At 34.2% G+C, this 20,389-nt stretch overlaps 2 protein-coding genes and 1 pseudogene across 2 annotated transcripts; 2 read left to right on the forward strand and 1 right to left on the reverse strand.

Annotated features, from left to right (window-relative positions):
- Positions 1-1,869: 1,869 nt before the first annotated feature.
- On the forward strand, positions 1,870-7,605 carry LOC110626893 (11-oxo-beta-amyrin 30-oxidase). Its single transcript, XM_021773061.2, has 7 exons — positions 1,870-2,211; positions 2,643-2,842; positions 3,780-4,418; positions 4,903-5,050; positions 5,704-5,880; positions 6,672-6,841; positions 7,039-7,605. The coding sequence occupies exons 1-7, from the start codon at positions 1,881-1,883 to the stop codon at positions 7,126-7,128; spliced, it is 1,755 nt and encodes a 584-aa protein (XP_021628753.2). The 5' UTR covers positions 1,870-1,880; the 3' UTR covers positions 7,129-7,605.
- A 1,391-nt stretch (positions 7,606-8,996) lies between these two features.
- LOC110626988 lies at positions 8,997-10,541 on the forward strand (annotated as a pseudogene).
- A 1,015-nt stretch (positions 10,542-11,556) lies between these two features.
- Positions 11,557-16,908, reverse strand: LOC110626907 (dr1-associated corepressor). The gene is made up of 6 exons (XM_021773090.2): positions 16,640-16,908; positions 14,873-14,945; positions 14,690-14,783; positions 13,071-13,190; positions 12,910-12,967; positions 11,557-12,449 (listed from the first exon to the last, which is right to left on the reverse strand). Exons 1-6 carry the CDS (start codon positions 16,670-16,672, stop codon positions 11,892-11,894), a joined length of 936 nt encoding a protein of 311 aa, XP_021628782.1. The 5' UTR covers positions 16,673-16,908; the 3' UTR covers positions 11,557-11,891.
- Positions 16,909-20,389: the final 3,481 nt, after the last annotated feature.

Consider the following 20,389-nt stretch of genomic DNA (forward strand, 5'->3'; position numbering starts at 1 on the left):
CAGTGTTCCAGCAGAGGGGTTAGCACTGGTGCTTTCACCCAGTGGCTTCTCTACTGTTGGTCTAGATTCATAAAGCGCCAATTGCTCAGCACCAAATTGTTCTTCCTGGCAAAGAATTAGCATGAAAATTATCCATCAACTTTTACCAATTGCACCAACTTCATACAAATTTTTTACTAAAAATGTTGATTCATTAATATAATTGATTTGTTACAGAATAATACATAAAAGACCTACAACCTACAAACACAAGTTACAAACTCTTAGGCCCAAGAGATTAAAAACAAATAAAACACACAAGTCCAAAAACAAGTAGTCCTAAAAACTCGATCCAAAAAGACCAGTAACAAGAACTCAATGGAGGAAAAAGATACTGTCGCTCCTTTCTGTTTGCCGAAGAAAAGAAGCCAAAGAGGTAAGCTCCTGCTACAATAGCCATATCAGCCGTAAAACACCCACTGAAGCACAAGGAGCGAGAGATCATGAATAAAATAAACCAAAACTTCCAGAAAGGAGAGCCAAAGCTAAAAAAAATACGTAACCACCAGTTCCATATTAAAGGAAAAATTCTTTCAACCTATTATCGCTCAAGCTAAAGAGATCGCACAAATCAAACAACTTCAGCCAAGATGGTGGAAGTGCCTTCTTCGTGACTATTCATGCTTACTGAGTCATGCTATCGTGCTCCATGCATCACCACCAAACTCTTTCACTGGACTGACTCGACAATATTTTAGCATCGGTACGTGAAATCCCAACTTGCATGCAAGAGAGTACTAGAGAGCAAACCAGAAAATATAACAAAAGAAAAAGGAAAAGAAAATAAAAAAAACAATCTTTTTAAAACCACATATCTGCTTCAAACAACTCAGAGAAAAAGCAAGAAAAACAACAAAAAAACACAAAATGTTCCCTTAACTAGACGGGACAGAGAGAACCGATGAACGGCAAGAGATATAAATGATACTCCTAAAAAAGCTCTCCGAGAAAAAAAATCTTTCTCTAAAATTTAAAAAAATATATAAAAAATTAGTTGATTTTTGATAATTATTCTTTATATCCACTCAAAAATTAAGCAAAAACAAAAAAAAAAAATCAAATTTCCAAAAATAGCTACACAATAAAGATTTTGAAAAATATGAGGGCAGTTTGACTCTATAAAGATAACATTTTATTTGAAAGAGCATCAATAATTATCTACATTATGCATATCATCCTTCAAATCTTTTAGATAAAATTTTTAGATAAAGTGGTAAAATATATAATGAAAATTTTTATTATTTAACTCATTCTTCTTATATATTGATAAAAAAAATATTGATTTTATTCCTATACATTAGCCGTTTTGTAGGTCTATCAATTTTAATCCAACAATAATTATTTGATACTTTTAACAAACTAGTATGAAAACTGCATCGATTACTCTAATCTTAACCTTAAACTAAACTAGATAGATTTGAGTTCAAACAAAAGGATGGCGGCGCCTCCTTTAAGTTGTAGAGATCACTTTACCAAGCAAACAAATTAGCCGTCAAGTTAGCACATTCACAATACCAATCTCCATTTGTTTAATTTAATTTTTGTAAAACACTTTACCAAGCAAACAAATTAGCCGTCAAGTTAGCACATTCACAATACCAATCTCCATTTGTTTAATTTAATTTTTGTAAAATAAATACTATATTATATAAATATTGAATTTAATTATTATTTAAAAGAACTCCAAGACTTAGCCTGGTGGAAAGTGCATCCTGTAGCCTTGAAAGGTCTAAAGGTTTGATTCCCCCAACCCCTATTTCAAAAAAAAAATTATTATTTAAAAATTTCATTTCAAAAAAAAAAATATTATTATTTAAAAATTATTGAAAAAGACGGAACAGATGAAACGAAACGTCTGTAATGGTATGCAATCTACAGTCCCTAAAGTCAAAGCCTCGAAATCTCTCTCTCTTTCTGGGAAGAAAATGAAACATCTGCTATTCGAGTATTATGGAACTTGCAATTCTGAGGAAGGTTTTCGATTACTAAAAGACTATGCGACGCGGCAATTCAATGCTTTCCTCTGGATTTCTCTTGTTACCATCACTGCTCTCTTGCTCGAGAAGCTTTTCAAGTTGTTTAGTTTATGGTCTAAAGCGAGGAGAATCGCCGGGCCTCCTTGTTCTTCCTTCTTCGGGCATAATCACTTTGGTTCCCGCGGGAATTTCATCGGTGAGTGATCGGTGATCGATGCACTTGATTTTGGTTTTATTTTATGTTTGTTTGCTGGGAAAGCGAAGGATAGGTTGTAAATTCATTAGAATTTGAAGTTGGAAAATTAGTTGATAGTTGAGAGAAAAGGAAGTGAAAGAGGAGTAAGTTAATTAATGTTTAGATACTTTTGTAATTGATTTGACTTCAGGGAAACTGAAGTGAATTTATGTCTTTTGTTTAGGATTCAAAGTTGGAAATTAGAACGTTAAAATATTGATAGAGAAAATGAAAAAGAAAAAGGTCAATTACACTGTATAGAATCTAATTATGTTTGTAGATCCTTTTTGTTTTGGGAGTTAACTAGCTTTTTAATGCTTTGGGCGCGCGTTTAGTTTCGGTTATTAACTGAATGAAAACATTGTCATTTCACTCATCTTCTTGGCTCTCAGACCTGTTGTCGGAGCTGCACAATAAATATGGATCAGTTTTCAAATTGTGGTTGGGGCCTACTCAGCTTCTGGTATCCATAAAGGACCCAGAACTTATCAAAGAGATGCTTTTGAAGGCTGAGGACAAATTGCCTATTACTGGGAAGGCTTTTCGTTTAGCCTTTGGCCAATCAAGCCTTTTCTTCTGCTCCTATGAACAGGTACCAAATTTTCCTTCTGTCCCCCTTCTTCCTGCGGCTTCTGCTATCAAATTTCCATCATATATGAATCACACATGTTGCCTTTTGTTATTTGGTAAATTTATCACAACATATCAATGAATTTGGTCGGATCAATATTATTCTTTTGGATCTAATTTACTTGTTTAATTTGAGAGTTTCATTTGTGTTATAATTGAGATTTCCTACGATAGAATTTCTTAATATTTTGCTATTATTACTTCTCTTCTTGAGACATGGTAAGTTGAATGGCACTTATGATAGTGAAATAGTGGAGAACTCATTGACAAGAAAGAGCACAAAAGTGGAAACTTGAATGTACACAGTTAAGCTTGATAATATGGCTTCATGATGTCCTCTGAAAGCAGTAAAGTAGCTCTGTTCTATTAGCCAGGTTTTCTTTCTTGTGGTTAGAAGGTAGATGACTTGAGGATTTAATCAGATGCAACCTTCCTCACTTCAGAAGCTACATAAGGATTTCCTAGATTATAACACATACCTTCGAAGAAATCTAAATCAGCTTGGTCACAAGTGAGAATGTTGGGATGTTTCTCTCTTGTCAGTCAGATAAGTTTTCTAGGACACATCCCTTAATATCGGATCTAAGGTTAACCAATATAAGTTTTCAATTGAATTGAATCCCTTGGGACTATTTCTTAGGCTTCACCATCAATCTATCTAGTTTTCAAAAAAGTAATTCAGTATTAGATCCTTCTGAATTTATATTTGAAGTAGCCAAGAAAAGACCTATTGTCTGTTGTAAAAATCTGATTTAGATTCTACCCCTTTCGGATTCTTTATTGATGATATTGGAAGGTATGAACAATTCAGCCTTCTTTTCCATTTGTTTAGTTTAACTATGACAATCTGTGTATATTTATGTTGTGCAATGTGCCCACATGTACCTTTTCATATGCAGGCAGAAAAAAGGAGAGAGTCATTGGCATTGCAGTTGAATGAAAAGTTGCTTGGTAGAGCAGATATATTTCCTAAATCTGTCATAGATTCTATCATGGAAAGAATAGATGAGATCATGAGCGAAGGAGGTGTTGATTGTAAAATTGTTTCTCAACATATGGCTTTTACCATTTTGGGGACAACACTCTTTGGAGAAGCATTCTTGGCATGGTCTAAGGCAAATTTCTACGAGGATCTTTTAATGATGATTGCTAAAGATGCCTCCTTTTGGGCCTCATATAGAGTTACTCCCTTCTGGAAACAGGGATTTTGGAGGTACCAATCTTTATGTACAAATTTGAAATATTTAACTCAGGATATGGTTCAACAATGCAGAAAAAACTGCAAACTTTTTCATCATGTGGATCAAAACTCAAAGTTTGAAACTGTCAAATACGGGATGAAAACTGCATCTGGCATACCCTCATCTGGTGTAGTGTTGCAAGATAAATTCTCAAGGAGGCTTGATGGCCATCTTAATTCAAAGGAAGATCCATGTGGGAATATTATGGGTATGATGTTTCATGGATGCATTGCCACTGCAGGTTTGGTGTCTTCCATCTTGGAGAGGCTTGTCACGACTCCAGAGATCCAGGATAAGGTAGGTTTTCCTTTAGCTGTGATGGTCATGCAGATGTAATGCTGAGAACTTTGAAACCTGTTTTTTTTTTTTCCTTTCTCATGAGACTGAGGGAGCTGTGTGAATGTTGCCCTTAATCTCTTTTCCATGCTGTATTTGTTGCAAAATTCCTGCCATTTATTGTGGACATCTGTTATATGCTTTGCTGGTAGGTTATAATGCTTTTGAGAACTTAATGTTTCAACTGTTCTTTCTATAGTCTTCTTCAAAATTTAACAGTATATGCAACTTATTAAAATGTGAAGTTCTGTTTTAAATTAATCATTGAGAGAGTGCATGTTGATTTTCTTTATATTTTGATGAAATTGCATAATTTGTGAACACTGACACAATAGGCAGTGAGTTGGAGTTATGATTATGTTTTATTTTTCTTTTTTGGTATTAGGAAAGGGATTGAAGGTCTACATTGTAATTTACTTGTAAATTAATATTCAAATGTCTGCAGATATACTCAGAAATTATTATGGTTAGGCATGGATTGTCAGAAGATGCTCAAAATGTTGATAAGATGGTCTTGCTTTTGGCAACTATTTATGAATCAGCTCGCCTTCTGTCACCAGGACCTTTGCTGCAAAGATGTTCTTTGAAAGATGGTAAGTCAGAGGCCTTTATATGCCAAGGGCTAATTTGGCTTGGCAGATTTTTCTTTTTCCTGTACTGAAATCCATAATGTTCGCCTTGCAGAATAGTTTACTTAGAGGAGTTGGCATAGCAGTATATTACCCTTTTTTCATTATCATCAGTTGTGTACCTTGGGAGCAATATCATAGTGAGCTGCTCTATAACCTATATCTTTGTGAATTTTGGGAAATTTGTCTTCAAAGGTGTGTTCATGTTCATGCACATGCACATGATGGGTGAGGGTAGAAGGAATGATGGTGTCGAAGGGCTCTATGTAACCAAATGTTGACTAGTGGTTATAGTCCCTTTAGCTTATTGCATGTTTTTTAGTATCATTTATGTCAGGTGAGACTTGAGAGCAAATGGAAAATAGCCAGTTGTTCTATATCACTTCACTTTGCCATCTGTGAATTTTATTATTATTTGTTGCCAATGAGTGCAACCAAGATTGCACTTTAGATTTATGTTACGAGATTTTTTTTCTCCTCTTGAAAAGACCAGCTTAGCTTTATCAATCAGCTTTGATCATGTTACTGCATCTTTTCATAATTGCTAATTCTAGTTTTTTTTTTTTTTTTTTCTTTTCATTGTGACTGATTCTTTCTCTTTCTCCTTACAATGCAAGATTTGAGACTCAAAAATGGTGTAACTATACCAGCTGGAGCAGTACTGGTTGTACCAGTGCATTTGCTGCAGATGGATGAAACTAGTTGGGGGAGTGATGCTAGCAAATTTAATCCATATCGGTTTTTGTCAAAAATTGGAAAGGCGACTGATTCAGAGCAGAATATTTCATTTGCAGGTTCTACTCTTTCCTCTTTCCAGTTTGCTTTCATCACAAATCATATACTCATGTGAATTGCCTACGATACATAATTTATTACATCTTAGTTAATTATCTATTTAATTGTCTTCTTTATCGTTTAATGTGGGTATTTACCGATAACATTTGTTTGCATCACATTTTATTTACACCATTTATGGTACTGTTCATTTTAGGTCACCCCCACATCCAGTATTTCTTGTAACCTATGCTACTTGGACTTGGATACATGTGTCAGAAATGAAATGAGTGCATATCTCTGTCTCTGACTTGTCAGCTTTCTAAATACAAAATACAGGGATATGGATTTAAGTTTAGACATGGGTGTTTGGATACATTATGTTATATAAAATAGACCACAAGAAAGAAGTATAAAATTATATAGTAATAATTATAGTGTAAATAGATGATCAAATGCTACTAAATCATTCAAAATACAACCAAATAACTATTTTTTATCTAAAAACATGCTCTTCATCTTAAGGAAAAAGAATACTTTATTAACTATGTGTGAATATATTACTCAAGTGTCTCGGTGCATGAATAAATCATTCAAGTGTTTCAGTGCACCAATATGTGTTGTACACATATTCCATGTTGTGTCCCATGAAGTATCGTATTGACACGGTCACAAAATGAAGAGTCAACGTATTAGAGCTTCTAACAAGTTCTGGAATGTTCATCCATTACATGCATTGTTAAGCTCAACATAACATTCCTCAAAAAGCTTAATAACTAACCAATCTATGAAAATAATATAATCTTCTCAGAGGTTGCTGAAGGGTCCGTTGACCCAACTCGGAGCTCATTCATTTTGAAAGATCCAAATGACAATGCAGCATTTCTTTCCTTTGGTTCTGGTATCCGTGCGTGCGTGGGTGAGAAATTTGTAATCCGCGGGGTTGCCACTTTGTTTGCTTCATTGCTCGAACGCTATGAGGTTTGTTGGATAAGTTACCATTTCTTTCTTTACTTGTTCGCGTGAAACAATTGTGTTTATAACAATGTCGTGCTGCTTAGTCATGACTTACTCGACCTTGCTTCGCAAGTTTTCAAATTTAGGATAGTGAAGTTTTCTTTTTTCTCCCCACATAATTTATGGAATATGAGTGTTCATTTTTTGACACAAAATGACAGGTGAGGCGTCAACCAAGACTGGGAAATGACCCGAAATCAAGCGGTCCAGAGATGGTGTTTGTGAGGAGAAACAGTCAAGAGGAAGATTAAGTGAGAAGGTTACCATGCATGAACGAGCTTTTTGAATTGTTGCTTCATCAATTCGTTGTTGTATACCCACTTAAACCGAAAATAATCGCTTCTTCAGAATAGATGGGGAGTCCTTTCCTTTTTTGCTCAGTAGCAGTAGCTGCCAAAGAGGAGGAGGTAGCATGAGTGTTTTAGGTGTCATGCTTTTTCTCTTCATGTTTTTAGGATGGCTAGAGCGCTGTCCTTAATGCCATGATAAACCTGGTTTGGTTTTGAAGCACTCGAGCCTGCATTCGCTGCCGAGCAGCGGTTTTCTTCCCCATCTTTCATCTTTGAAGCTGCTACTTATTGTTGTTATCATTTCCCTAATTGTTCTCTCCTATGAACTTTCTTTTTTCTCTCTCCAAGAGGGAGTTTATGTTGTAACTTGATGCTTACAGAATAATGTGCAACAATGTAATATATTATACTATTTATTTATGAATAAATTCTCCATGATGTGTAGAAGAGTAAATAAATCAAATCGTTCGTGAACTATCCGAAATTTGATTCGATAAAAGTTCGATCAAATTTAACTCGATTTCTAAACGAGTCAAATTTAAACTTAATTTTTAAACTATTAGTAAACAAGTTAAGTTTGAACTCTATAATATCAGACTCGTTAAAACTCATGAGTTCGACTCGTTTTCGAGGTCATAAACGACTCGTAAATAGTCTCATTGAGATTATTATCATAAAATTGGGATTATTATCATAAAATAAATAAATTTAAACTCTGAATATATTTTTATAAATTAAATTTAAAATTTTCTAAATTATTAAGATTTAAGAGTTTATTTTTATAATTTTATAAATTAATTTGTATGTATACTTATTTAATTAAAATTATTTAATTTTAAAGTTATTAATTTTAAATTAAAATTTATTATACGTATAAATAAATTAAATTATTTATCAATTATTCAATATTAAATTTAATAAAAACTCTTTACTAAATAAATCAAGTTTGAATTTCTTAATATTCAGATTGAATTTGAAACTCATAAAATATGAGTTGGACTCAATCTTGAAAAATTTTAACAAATTAAATTTGAGCGGTTCAAACTTTGATTTGGTTTGATTATTTTAACTCTTAATGATCTAACCTTTTTATACAACCAAAAAGAATTTCCTGCAAATTTATGTGATTTATAAATTTTCAAAATGGAATTATTTCCAACTTAAAATTAGATTTGGTTTAATTTCGGTTATAATTAAATTAATTAAATGGTTTTCCAATTAGATAGAAATTAATGAATTTAATTTTTGTTAAAATTATTTTTGAAAAAGTTTTACATAGCTTCAATTTAATTAAATCAAGTCGTATTGATTACTAGAAATTAAACAAAATTAAACTAACAGGATGTAGAAATTTTAGTTTCAATTTACTGGACTTGAGATAAATGATTTTTAGCATGTTAATATTTAACGTTTACGTTATATTAAAATTTTAATTATTAAAACAGATAATTAAATAAATTATTACTAAATAATATGTATTTTTTAATTCCACAATAATAAGTTATAATTATTAAGAATTATAACCTTTTTAATAATTATTAATAGTTTTAATAGCTTATAATTATTTTATAGTGTTTTTTTTTTAAATAGAATTATTTTATAGTGTTAGTTAGAGATTAAAACAAATATTTTTTTAATTCACTTTCTTAAAATTTAAATAGGAGCAAAATGCAGAACCGGATCAGCAAGTAAAAGTAAAAAAATAGAAAATTATACACATTAAAGGTTACGCAATTGGAGGCCGCAGATGACCACGTGCTTACACGCGTCGAAATCTCAGGCATCCATGCAATCGACCAGAAATCTATAAGTTTATGAAATCCCTCGCCTCTTCAAAATACTCTCTTCTCCACTTTTTCTCATCGTTCTCCTTCCTCCGCAAGAGAAGAAATGGCCACTCTTGGAGGAGTTCGCGATTCCCAATGTGCCGCCAACAGCGTCGAGATCAACGCCCTAGGTCGCTTCGCCGTCGACGAACACAACAAGAAAGAGGTAACTAATTCTTTTCTCTGTTTTACGTTTTTCTATTTTCACGGTTTGATTGTTGAATTCTGGCTGTGTTTGAAATTCATGTGTGGAATGCCGTGCTGGAACTTGCCAAAGTCGTGAAGGCGAAGGAGCAAGTAGTGGCTGGGACTCTGCATCACCTTACTATTGAAGCGATCGAGGCTGGAAAGAAGAAGCTTTATGAGGCTAACGTTTGGGTGAAGCCTGGGCTTAATTTCAAAGAATTGCAAGAGTTTAAGCACGCCGGCGATGTTGACGCCGGTGTTGCTTCCTCCTTTCCTCCTCAGATGTCGGTGTCAAGAAAGGTCATAAAGGTTTATTAGCTTTGAGATTCCTCCTGCGTTAGGATCGGGATTCTGACTTGGTTATGTATCAGATGGCCCTGGTTCTGGATGGAAAGAAGTGCCAGCACATGATCCTGCAGTGCAAGATGCTGCCAATCATGCTGTGAAGACCATTCAGCAGAGGTCCAACTCATTGTTCCTTGTGAACTTCAAGAGATTGTTCATGCTAAGGCTGAGGTATCCTTTTTGTTTCTTTGTTTTTCACTTACATTAGAAATTAGAACCTGATATGAAAGATTCCGTGATGGTGGTTTTGGGATTCTAAGTGGTATCGAATTCATTTGAAAAAAATTTTATTGCACAAGTAGAATGAAACCAAACTGTTTTGAATCATTTGTTGGACTACCCACTACGAATAAAAAAGAGAGCTGTTTGTGATCAGCAAGGCTTGGTTGGTTTGTCTTGCAAGTGTAATGTAATCCTCAAAGCTGAAATGGGATTCCATTCTGTCCTTTGACGAATCAAAGGCATTCTAGTTGAATGGGGAATGGAAAACTTCTGTTTTTTGGTATAGTTTTGGCATTGCCATTATATTATATTTTAATTACATTTTCAAGCGAACCAGAAGTTCTTGCATGTAAATTTAGTTTCTGGACCGACTCTAGCCGGTCTCTTTCTCATAATTTATGTAGGAATTTACATTGGGAGAATCATGGTTAATGGTGATTGATGTGTACCATATGAACATTCTTCTTCATTCCTCCCCTGCCCATACACCCAAGAGTTAATAACTCTTTGTAATTGTGGACAGGTAGGGGATGATTATGCAAAATTTAACATGCTTCTCAAGGTGAAGAGGGGAAGCAGCGAAGAGAAGTTCAAGGTTGAGGTGCACAAGAAGAATGAAGGCACCTTCCTACTAAATCAGATGGAGCCACACGCCTAACTGTAGTATATACTAACACGTTAGATCATAGTCATGTGCATTATTTTCAACCGCTGTGAAGGGTAAACCATGGCTGTCAATTTGTTTCCCTTTGAAGACAAATATGCAGTTATAAAGTATTTTTGAAAATTGTCAAATTTAGTTAGTTTTATTTCACTAAATGATGAATTTTTTTTTCACCAAAAAAAAAGTGATGGTTCAGATATAGCTCAAGCCAAGCATGCACTTCACCATGAATGACACGCTTTTTTCGTATGTTCTTGCCGACGGATCTCATTTTATTGAAATTTAGTATTATGAAGGTGCAACTTGCTTCTGATGGGCCTTTCCTCACTCTCACTGTCACTGTCACAGAAATCATCTAAGATGGATGAGTATAATTTAGTAATCCTAGATAATCCTAATTTGGCACAACATGACCATTACTCCTTTTACACATGTTGGAAGTTTAACAACATTTTCCAACAAGTCCACAACTTCAAAGCAGGTCTGGTGGATGCAGACAGGGAAGAACCATTAGAAGTTTATTGAACATGCACAAGAAGAACATGGGTGAAGATTAACAAAAAGAGTCGTTTGCCCTCTTAATTGTTCTAATCTCCTAATCTCTCTCTCTCTGAACATTTAATAGAATCGTTTAGTAAAATACTTCTGGAGTGACCAAAGCTTCGTCTTTGAAAGGACTATAATTTTCTTGTCATCTGAACAATGGCATGAAAATATCTCCCGTTCTTTGTGCCGTTTTTTTATACTTGTAAAAGAACAACTAAATAATTTAATAATTTGTTCTTGGAAGAAAAACAAGTTCTACTTTACTACTTAGTTTAGTTGTGTATACATATTGAATCTGCTTCATGTTTTTGTTACACAAGCATATGGATTCTCTTCTTGCATTTTAATTTTTCACTAATGAATAAAAAGTTCTTCTGATGCCTAGTTCTTTTTATATATCCATTGAATTAAAAAAAAAAAGGAAAAAAAGAAAAGGGTAACATTTTACCATAGAACTAATAGTCCAGTTGCTAAATTAATGTCATGCACTAGCAGTTCAGCATGCTTTATGCTCAGCCAGCAAGCAAACAACCGAACCACCCTCCTAAGCTGCGTCAAACTTCCATGAGATATACTAATTAGTTGGATTTGGATACGAAATCAACACAACAATCTTAAACAGCTACTTTTACTAAGGCTGCTACTTTCATCCTACATTAGATATTCAAATCACACAAATGTAATGTTCTGAGCAAGTCAACTACTGCAAAGGGTTGTTAGAAGACAGCATGGCAGGAGATGAACGAGATACGGAGAAAAACCTAAACTATCTTATCATTTCAGCCTTTCCCGGAAAGGCAGAGATCAAACGTTCATTCTCCAATGGGTACTTGTCTTTCTGGTCTTCACCATATGCTGCTTTCCTCTCCTTGTATTCACATCCACTAATCATCCCAACCACTAACCAGTTACTAGAAGCTTCCACTAATGATATATTAGCCTTCTTCATCATAATCTTCCTCCTCTTCCTCATCTATTCTTGTTCCAAGGTTTGCAAGCTGAAGAGGGTCAATGGCCATCTTGTCCATTTCAGAGAGTGACCAACCTGGATATTCTTCATGATTAGTTGCAGCAGCAGGAGCCGCAGAAGAGTTATCAATCACCGTTGCTGCTACTGCTGCTGCTGGTGCTGCTGCTGGTGCTGCTGCTGCTGGTGCTGGTACTGGTGCTGTTGCTGCCGCTACTGTAGCAGCTTTTGTGTCCTCATTCTCGTTCACGTCAGCATTCAGATCAAAGTTTCTTTCTGATGCATTGGCACCATCACTGACAATCATATCTTCCTCCAACAATTCCTTCTGTTCTGAATCATTATCTACCACCGTTCCAGGATTTGAGTTATTTTTTAAGTTCTGCTGAAGAGTTGTACTGGGTTCAGATTCAATCTCACGATGAGAAGACTCTCGTTCCACATTTCGAGCACCTCGTCCTCGGCCCCTTCCTCGACCACGGCCTCTCCCTCTGCCACTGCTGCCTGCATGGCTCATCACCTCATGCTGCAAACATCACAAAGTTCCTCTGTTACCTTTTTTTTGGTACAACTAGTTCATTCTGGGACTCGACCTTAAGACCTCACACCATGAAGATTCAAATCCAATACCACTGACCTAAAGCTCATTGGTTATTACCCTTTTCTAATTTCCACTCTAATTTATACGCAACATGCAACAAATTCAAAACAGCTGAACATTACATCTTCCACGCTATTTCTACCCTGCACTCCTCCCCCCTTCTCTCTCTGTAATCCTCTATTAAAGAAGTTTCAGCCAAATAGCCTAAAGCAATGAATCAAAGTTGAAAAAGGTACAAGATAGTCAGTGACTGGAGACTAAATTTGAAAAAAGGAATAATAAAAAACCAACCAATGATAAAAGGTCAGAAGGAAGACTACATGCAGTGAACTAGATTGACGTCAGTTTAATTCATCAAGACACTCTAGTTTGCGAAATATCTTACCATCCTGCTTCTCTTCAACTCTTCATCACTGTCATTGCATTCTTCCCCAATAGGCTTCCTGTCATGATATCAATAAGTAAGCTTAATTTGGATATCCTAGACTAAAGGGGAAGAAGAGAGGAGGGCAGAATAAGCAAGGGAAAAAAAGATGTGTTAACAACCTCTTTTGATGTGTTCTATGATCTGCAGTGTTATCAGAATGACCATGACTATAGTCAGGAACCCTGCTGACAATTTCTCTCAAAAAATCAAAGACGTTATAACTCTGGACACAATGTTTTCTGCAGGTAAACCAAGGAATTCAATTAGACCATATCCACAAATTGTAAAAGAAATAGAAAAGTAAGAAGAAGGGGCTTCAAAAGGACACAGGAACATGGCATTACATTCTAATAGAAAATTCACTCTGAGTGAACACCTTATCTACCCACACAAGTAAAGAGAGGAAAAGAAAGGTAATTGAAAGAGCATTGCAAAAAGCCATTCTTCACGCAAGTTAAGAGAGGAAAAGAAAGGTAATTGAAAGAGCATAGCAAAAAGCCATTCTTCTTCTCTCACTGTCTTCTAGAAAGTTGCATCAAAAGGAAAGAGGCAAAGCTAGGGTTGGGGAGCAAGAGAAGAAAGGAGAAGAATGACAAATAAATTTAGCCTAACAAATGCCACTTGGACAACAACATGGGGGAGAAAATGTTGATTGGAACGATCTCGTAAATGTCCAAACTATGAATATCACGTACATGCTCTTATAACTCAGATAGTCATAGAACAGTCCAAAAATTCATAAATAAACCCCAGCAGAATGTGAACCCAGTATTATAAGTTTACCAAGTGGAAATCAACAGGGTAATTTGTTTTCATTTTCAGAATTGCTTTGACCAGAAAAAAACATACAGATATATGTGTATAAATACACACACATACTCTCTTCATCAAGTCTCGGAGCAAAACCATGCATGCACTTTTGAGCTATTAATAACCATTTTGGATAGTTATCTCAATACGTAATTTGCGAGAGGTTGTGCTTTTACAAGTTCTTGTGATATGGCTTTATTATGGCATTAAACATCAACCACAAAAGAAGTCTGAAAAGATGAAATGCAGCATGTGGAATTGTAGATCATGTTCGCAATTAAATTCAAGTATCTACTGCTTTCCTTTTCACAGGACAATGAAACTATATACTTACCGTTTACAACTCAATATACATATACATGGTAAGTAATCATGAAGCACTGAAAGTAAAGAATAATAGAATATCACAAAAAGAAACCAAGATGCTTGACAACCCACAATAGCTGGAAGGAAAAAAAAAAAAAAAACATGACAACAACAATAACAACACAAAGAGAGAGACACACACAGAGAGAGTGAGAGAGTGACATAATAAATGAAGCACCCAATACTTATGGGCTCTAGGGAGGGTTGATGTAAGCTGCCAACAGGACTTCCAACAATCTCCATCTACTGACTTACATAAACCTATCAACGCAAGTAAATCAGAAGTGTATCTAGTTGTCACTGTCACATGTTATCAATAATCTAAAGAGTACATTGCTTTGTTATTTTTGATTTATATAATCCAATCTCTTTTTTCGTTTACTTTTTGGTTTCCTTATTTTCCTAGATGACCAAAAACTTTCAACACATGTCAGGTGGCAACTAGCAAAGGGAACTTTGTAAAGGAACACAAATACAACATTACAACATTCCTAGTCAGTAGAAAACAGAAATAAAACAATTAGCGAGGTAGAAATTCTAAAATGGGCAATTTCTCACTTACAAATGCAACGCACTCATAGTTTTTGCTCCTCGCTGAAGGGTGATTTCATATGTACGGTCACAAAGGTCTTGCAAAAACAATTCCAGTGCTTTAGCTGCGATAATATGCCGAGAAAAACATAAGCAACCAAATGTACTTCCATTATCTTGGAAGGGTAAAGGATAGATTGTCACAGACACTTACAAACTAAAACAGGGACCGCAAGTGCTATCTTCCCAACATCTTCATCAGCTTGCATTATTTTTTTAATGCGGGCCTGCCATATTAATTTTTTGTTCCATCAGATAACAAAGTGATCAAGGAATACCACCCATCAACAGCATTTAAAGAAAATCACAACATAAAAAGACAAGAATTTCAGGTCAAAAAGATTTTTTTTTTAATCAAATATCCAAGAATTCAAACATCAAGCACGGTGCACTAAGATTTACAGCACCTCTAGGAGGTAGAAGTTAAGTGAGGAAATTAACTGCAGAATCAAAGTTAGAAGATTTTAAACATATACTATACAAGCCTTTAAAAACCAGCTGCCTAATACCATCACAATTTTAAAGCATTACAGCTCAAAGGAATTAAACATTCTGATGTGACAGAATTTCAGAAGTATATTTGCAACAGCCATTTATCCTCAATGGAGCTGCTACCTAGTTTCTGTAGGCATGGTATAAGCCTATAAGGTCATAATGCAAGATGCTTATATAAACAACAATAAGATCCAAAACCAAACTGATGCAATTTAAGGAAGGCATTTACTTGAAACCAGATTTGTGGTGGCTTGTTCATCGTGTAGTGGCACTGTAGCAGTATAACTTGTACTCTATTGTATTTGACGGGAAAAATTATCATCCCAATGCCAAAGGCACTTACAGGATGTGTTCCCTGAATGTGCATTATGTCATCAACATATTGAGCCCATACTTAACATAACGATAAATTAAAGTTGATTAAGTACACTTGAAAACAGAAAGCCAAAAAAGACAAAACGTGTAAACTGGGTCAAACACCCACAGGTCCAGTATTGAAAAACACATACTCAGGCTCACCTCTTGCTTGGCAAGGAAAGTGAAAGAGTAGGAACAGATAGGTGGCTCTAAATCCATGATCCAAGAAGCAAAACCAATCCCAATATTTAAGGATAAGATAAATTTTGTATCAAGGGATTGACCAACCAATAATCACTCTGAAGAGCAAAATCAGGCAAATAGAATTTAACCAAGCCCTAAAGAGTAAAGAACTCCCACTGACTAATTGTTTGCAGCAGACATGTGAAATAACCACTCCCACAGGCTGAGAAACTAGTAACGCTAATGGTTTTCTATGAAAGGCCTAAGAAATGATCCATCCATTTATTTACTTCAATATTACCGGTCACGGAAGGAAAGCTGCTCAAGTACTAACACCAAAAAGACAAAACTATCTATAAATGATAAATCTTTAATATCCCAAATAATCAAGCAACCATCAACTGATTTCAGTGCCAATTATAAATTCACTTTAACATATAAAAGAATAACACCAAAAATGTCCATTTTTAACTGGATAGTTAACAAGATTAGCAACATCTGAAGTTAACTGTACTGACTGACCAAGGAAAAAACACTAACACCACCCCTCCCCCCAATCGAAATAGCCATCAGCTGCTTTCCGTGTATATAACTATCCAAAACCAGAGCCAACAAGAAATTAAGAACAAAACTTGACCTATATCGTATACCCACATAAATACCTAGTTTTGAAATACCCAGCATCTAATTCTGCTTCTAATCAATAACCCAGCACAGCAAATACTGTAATAAGACCGACATCCTCAAATTCAACGAAATCAATCAATCGATCGATCGATTGATAGATAAGAACCTTACATCTCCTCAGCAAGTAAACAAAGCAAAATCCATATCAAGATGGAGAAAAAAGACAAAGGACAGAAAATACAGCAATATAGAAACTTACAGCTGGGAAACGGGTGTCTAGCTTCTTCCTCATGGCTGTCAGATTTGGAACATTTAAAATTAAAAAAAAAAAAAATCCTAAAGTATAACCAGAAAGCGAAAACAGCCAAAAAGAGAAATCGAAATGATTTTTTTTCAAATCAAAATCATTTCTTCGTAATTGAAATTTGGATATCGCACGAAAAACCTACAAACTATCCCCCTTCAGATCCAGAAACATGTTAAGAAAACAGAGCGTCGTTTCCATGGAATATCCGTCCGTACAATTTTTAGGAAAAAAATAAAAAATAAAATATTTCTGCTACAATTACAAGGCTGTTGTTTGAATTATAGAACAGTCTCTGAGGATCAGTACACGTGTGTAAGATCCCTCCTTATTTCACACAGGATGTACAGTAAACTTGTCCTTTTCTTCTGTCCGAGTTTGCGCATTGTTTAACACAATTTAATTTAAAAATTAAAATTTATTAGCCAACTAAGAGTAATATTTTATTATTATTATTACTATTATTATTATTATTTTTCCACGCAGATAACTATCCAAAGCCCAATAGGATTAAGTAAATTAGAAGAAAATCCAATCTCAAAAGAACTATTCAGGCTCATCTTCTAATTCAGTTGGACACATCAGCCCAAAATAAGAGATTAAAATCAACATCACCACCCCAACCAAATACAAAATATATATATATATATATATATTTAAAAATAGTGAATTCTAATTTGTTTTAATTTATTTTAACCATCCATAATTGATTAATTTCCATTTAAAAACAATATATAAATACATGACCCAACTAAGCCTCCCTAATTGGTGCTTACAGCTTAGATTAATTAGGTAGCATAAACATTTCTATAAAATGCTGTCAACCAGCTTTTCCATTTCATGATTTTCCATAAAAATATTGTCAATTAAGTATTCGTAAATTTCTTAAAGAATTAATAATTAGATTTAAGTAAATCAATTTTGAAATTAATTATATGTTCCTCATTCACTATTTATGGATTTATTCTTTTCTTAACTATGAAAAATATTATATTGTAATAATTGTTTTCACGAGAATGATTGATAAAATATTGAAGAAAAAAAGTTTGTAAAAATATAAAAGCTAAACAACACCAAAATCAAATCAAATCAAAATTTTTTTCAAAATTTATATAATTTAATCATCAACAATTCCATTTTTTTAAGAAAAAATAAATGCATTAAATAAAAAAAAATCATAATCATGTAAAATATCATTAGACTCAAACTGATATTCTGAGATCTAGAAAAAATAGAGTTTCAGTGTGTATAGAAAAATTTAGTTTGGAAGAGTCACGCTCTCCTTTTTTATTTTTTTTCCTCTTATTCTCTAGTGACGCATGACTGTTATCCTATTATCATCTGTTTCTATCATGCAAAATCGTACGTATGGGCGTACTTGTTTGTCCATCTTTATCAGGTGGCCATTTAATTCTTCTCTGATATCTGTGGTGATAGGGTTGTGATTTAGCTGCGCCTGCTTTCATACTTCCCATCATGTTAAACGAGGCAAGCTCCCTTTTAACAGGTCTGGATTCTCTATTAATCCGGCCTGCTTTAATAGCAGATTGGATAGTGTGTTGATGATCGATTTGTTTAATTGATTCTAATGGATTTAAAATCTATCATTTTTTTAAATTTGATCTCAAACTGAATGGAAAAGATCTGGGAGTTATTATAAACCATAGAGAAAAACAAGAATAAAAAAAAACAGCCGTGTAAATGTAATAACATGAATAGACAATACTGCAACAAAAAGCCATGTCATCCATATAGCCATAATCACATTTCTCCAAGTTTTATTTTTTATTTTGATAAAATTATGCAATTTCTTTTAATTTTATATTAAATTATTAAAATTAAAAATTTTAAATAAAATCGCATAAATATTTTATTTTATACGAAAATCTTTACAACACTAAGATATATAAACCACCATAAATATTAAACCACTGATATATACTTTTATAAATAGAATGGATAAAATTTTCTAACTGTATATTAATAATATATAAAATATTAGCATTAGTTAAAATTCAAACACGTTACACCTGTAATTCAAAGCAAATAATTAAAGAAATTCAAAATCTATTGGTTTGAGCAAATGTCGCGGATTCAGATTTTTGCACTCACTCGGACCGTATGACACTTGATTTGAATATTATCAAGTTAAGTCAGCTGATGTATCTACACGTTCATCTGTACAATAAATCATGTCAATTAGTCAAGAAGTTAAAATGTTATTAAGGCGAGCAATATCTACATATATCAAGCGGATATCGGTATCAAACAAATATAATGACACAAATAACCTAAATATCGCATATAGGCACAAAGATTTTAATAAAAGGACTATTCATTTCATTTTAGAGGCAAAACAGTCATTACACAATTCGACACAACGATTCTCATACTATTTGCAGATAGGAGGGAACGCCTATAAAGGATGGAGGCACAGTACAGAGACTCAATAGGCCTACGGTAGTCAATTGGGCCCAGTCCTCACTAATGGTCAACTAGTCACTCCCCTCTAAACAGTCTTAGGAACAAGTTGAGCTGTAGCAGGAGAATACATCAATATATCTGATGTGACACCCCCTTAATAATTACATGAAAATGAATTACAAGAAACTGATATGACTCTTTGATACTACTATTTTATACTAATTTCTATCCATCTCGTTTTCAAAAAATCTCACATTGAAAAATTACATTTTAGTCCCTCAAAATTTTAGACCCCTAACACTCTCCCCTACTTAAACGGTCAACGTCTTCGTCGATTGAGCCTGTCGGAAGTCTTCAATCTTCTGCAAATGTTGTTGGAGGTTCGATTCTTTCTCCCAACTAGTTTCTTCGATACTTAGACCTTTCTATTTGACAAGGTATTCTTTATAAGGAGGACGCTTGGTGGTCTTCACAACTCATTCTACTAAGATTTATTCAACGGCTTGATGCATTAGTGGTACTCGTGAAACAGCTGGTATTGAGGGTTTATTTCTGTTGTCGTCTGTCTCATCTGCATAGTATGGCTTGAGTCTACTCATATGAAGTACTAAGTGAATTTTCATCCACTGTGGTAGTTCCATTTTATATGCTACAGGCCCAAATCTAGCAATGATTGAAATTGGTCATTCATATTTGCACACTAATCTTTGGTCTCGGTTGCAAAAGAATCGCAGTTGTTCTAGTAGTAGCTTGATTAATATCGTACTCTATAGAGAGATTGATTCAACCACCAATCCGATTCACCGTCAATTCTGAATTTGTGCATGTCATCCGTATCAAGTTTTAAATGCGTGTGAATTATGACAATAAAAACAAATCATGCGTGTCAAGAGAGGTATAGTTTCATCCGGCTAAATATTAATGAACCAACTGCCTGTTATTAATGAATCGCCTAAAAACCTTAACAAAAATAAGAGTTGTCCTTTCAAATGAGACAGGTGACAAATACTACCTATACGGCACAAATATACAGAAATAAAGAGATAATTAATCCTCCGAACACATTATCCTCATTTACTATCTCTGGACTAAATTTAGTTCATTAATTCCCGTTGAATCGAGTTACCAAAATTAGATGTCACAATCCCATAACCCTCCAAATTTCATTGTCATATATATAAAGATTTTCTTTTACTCATATATGTTTAGAGAGAGAAACATAAACCCTAATCATCAGGATTTCTAAACATTTTTATCAACCATAAAATTGATAATAGGCTA

The sequence above is a fragment of the Manihot esculenta genome, chromosome 11, assembly GCF_001659605.2.
Source record: "Manihot esculenta cultivar AM560-2 chromosome 11, M.esculenta_v8, whole genome shotgun sequence".
Taxonomy (NCBI): domain Eukaryota; kingdom Viridiplantae; phylum Streptophyta; class Magnoliopsida; order Malpighiales; family Euphorbiaceae; genus Manihot; species Manihot esculenta.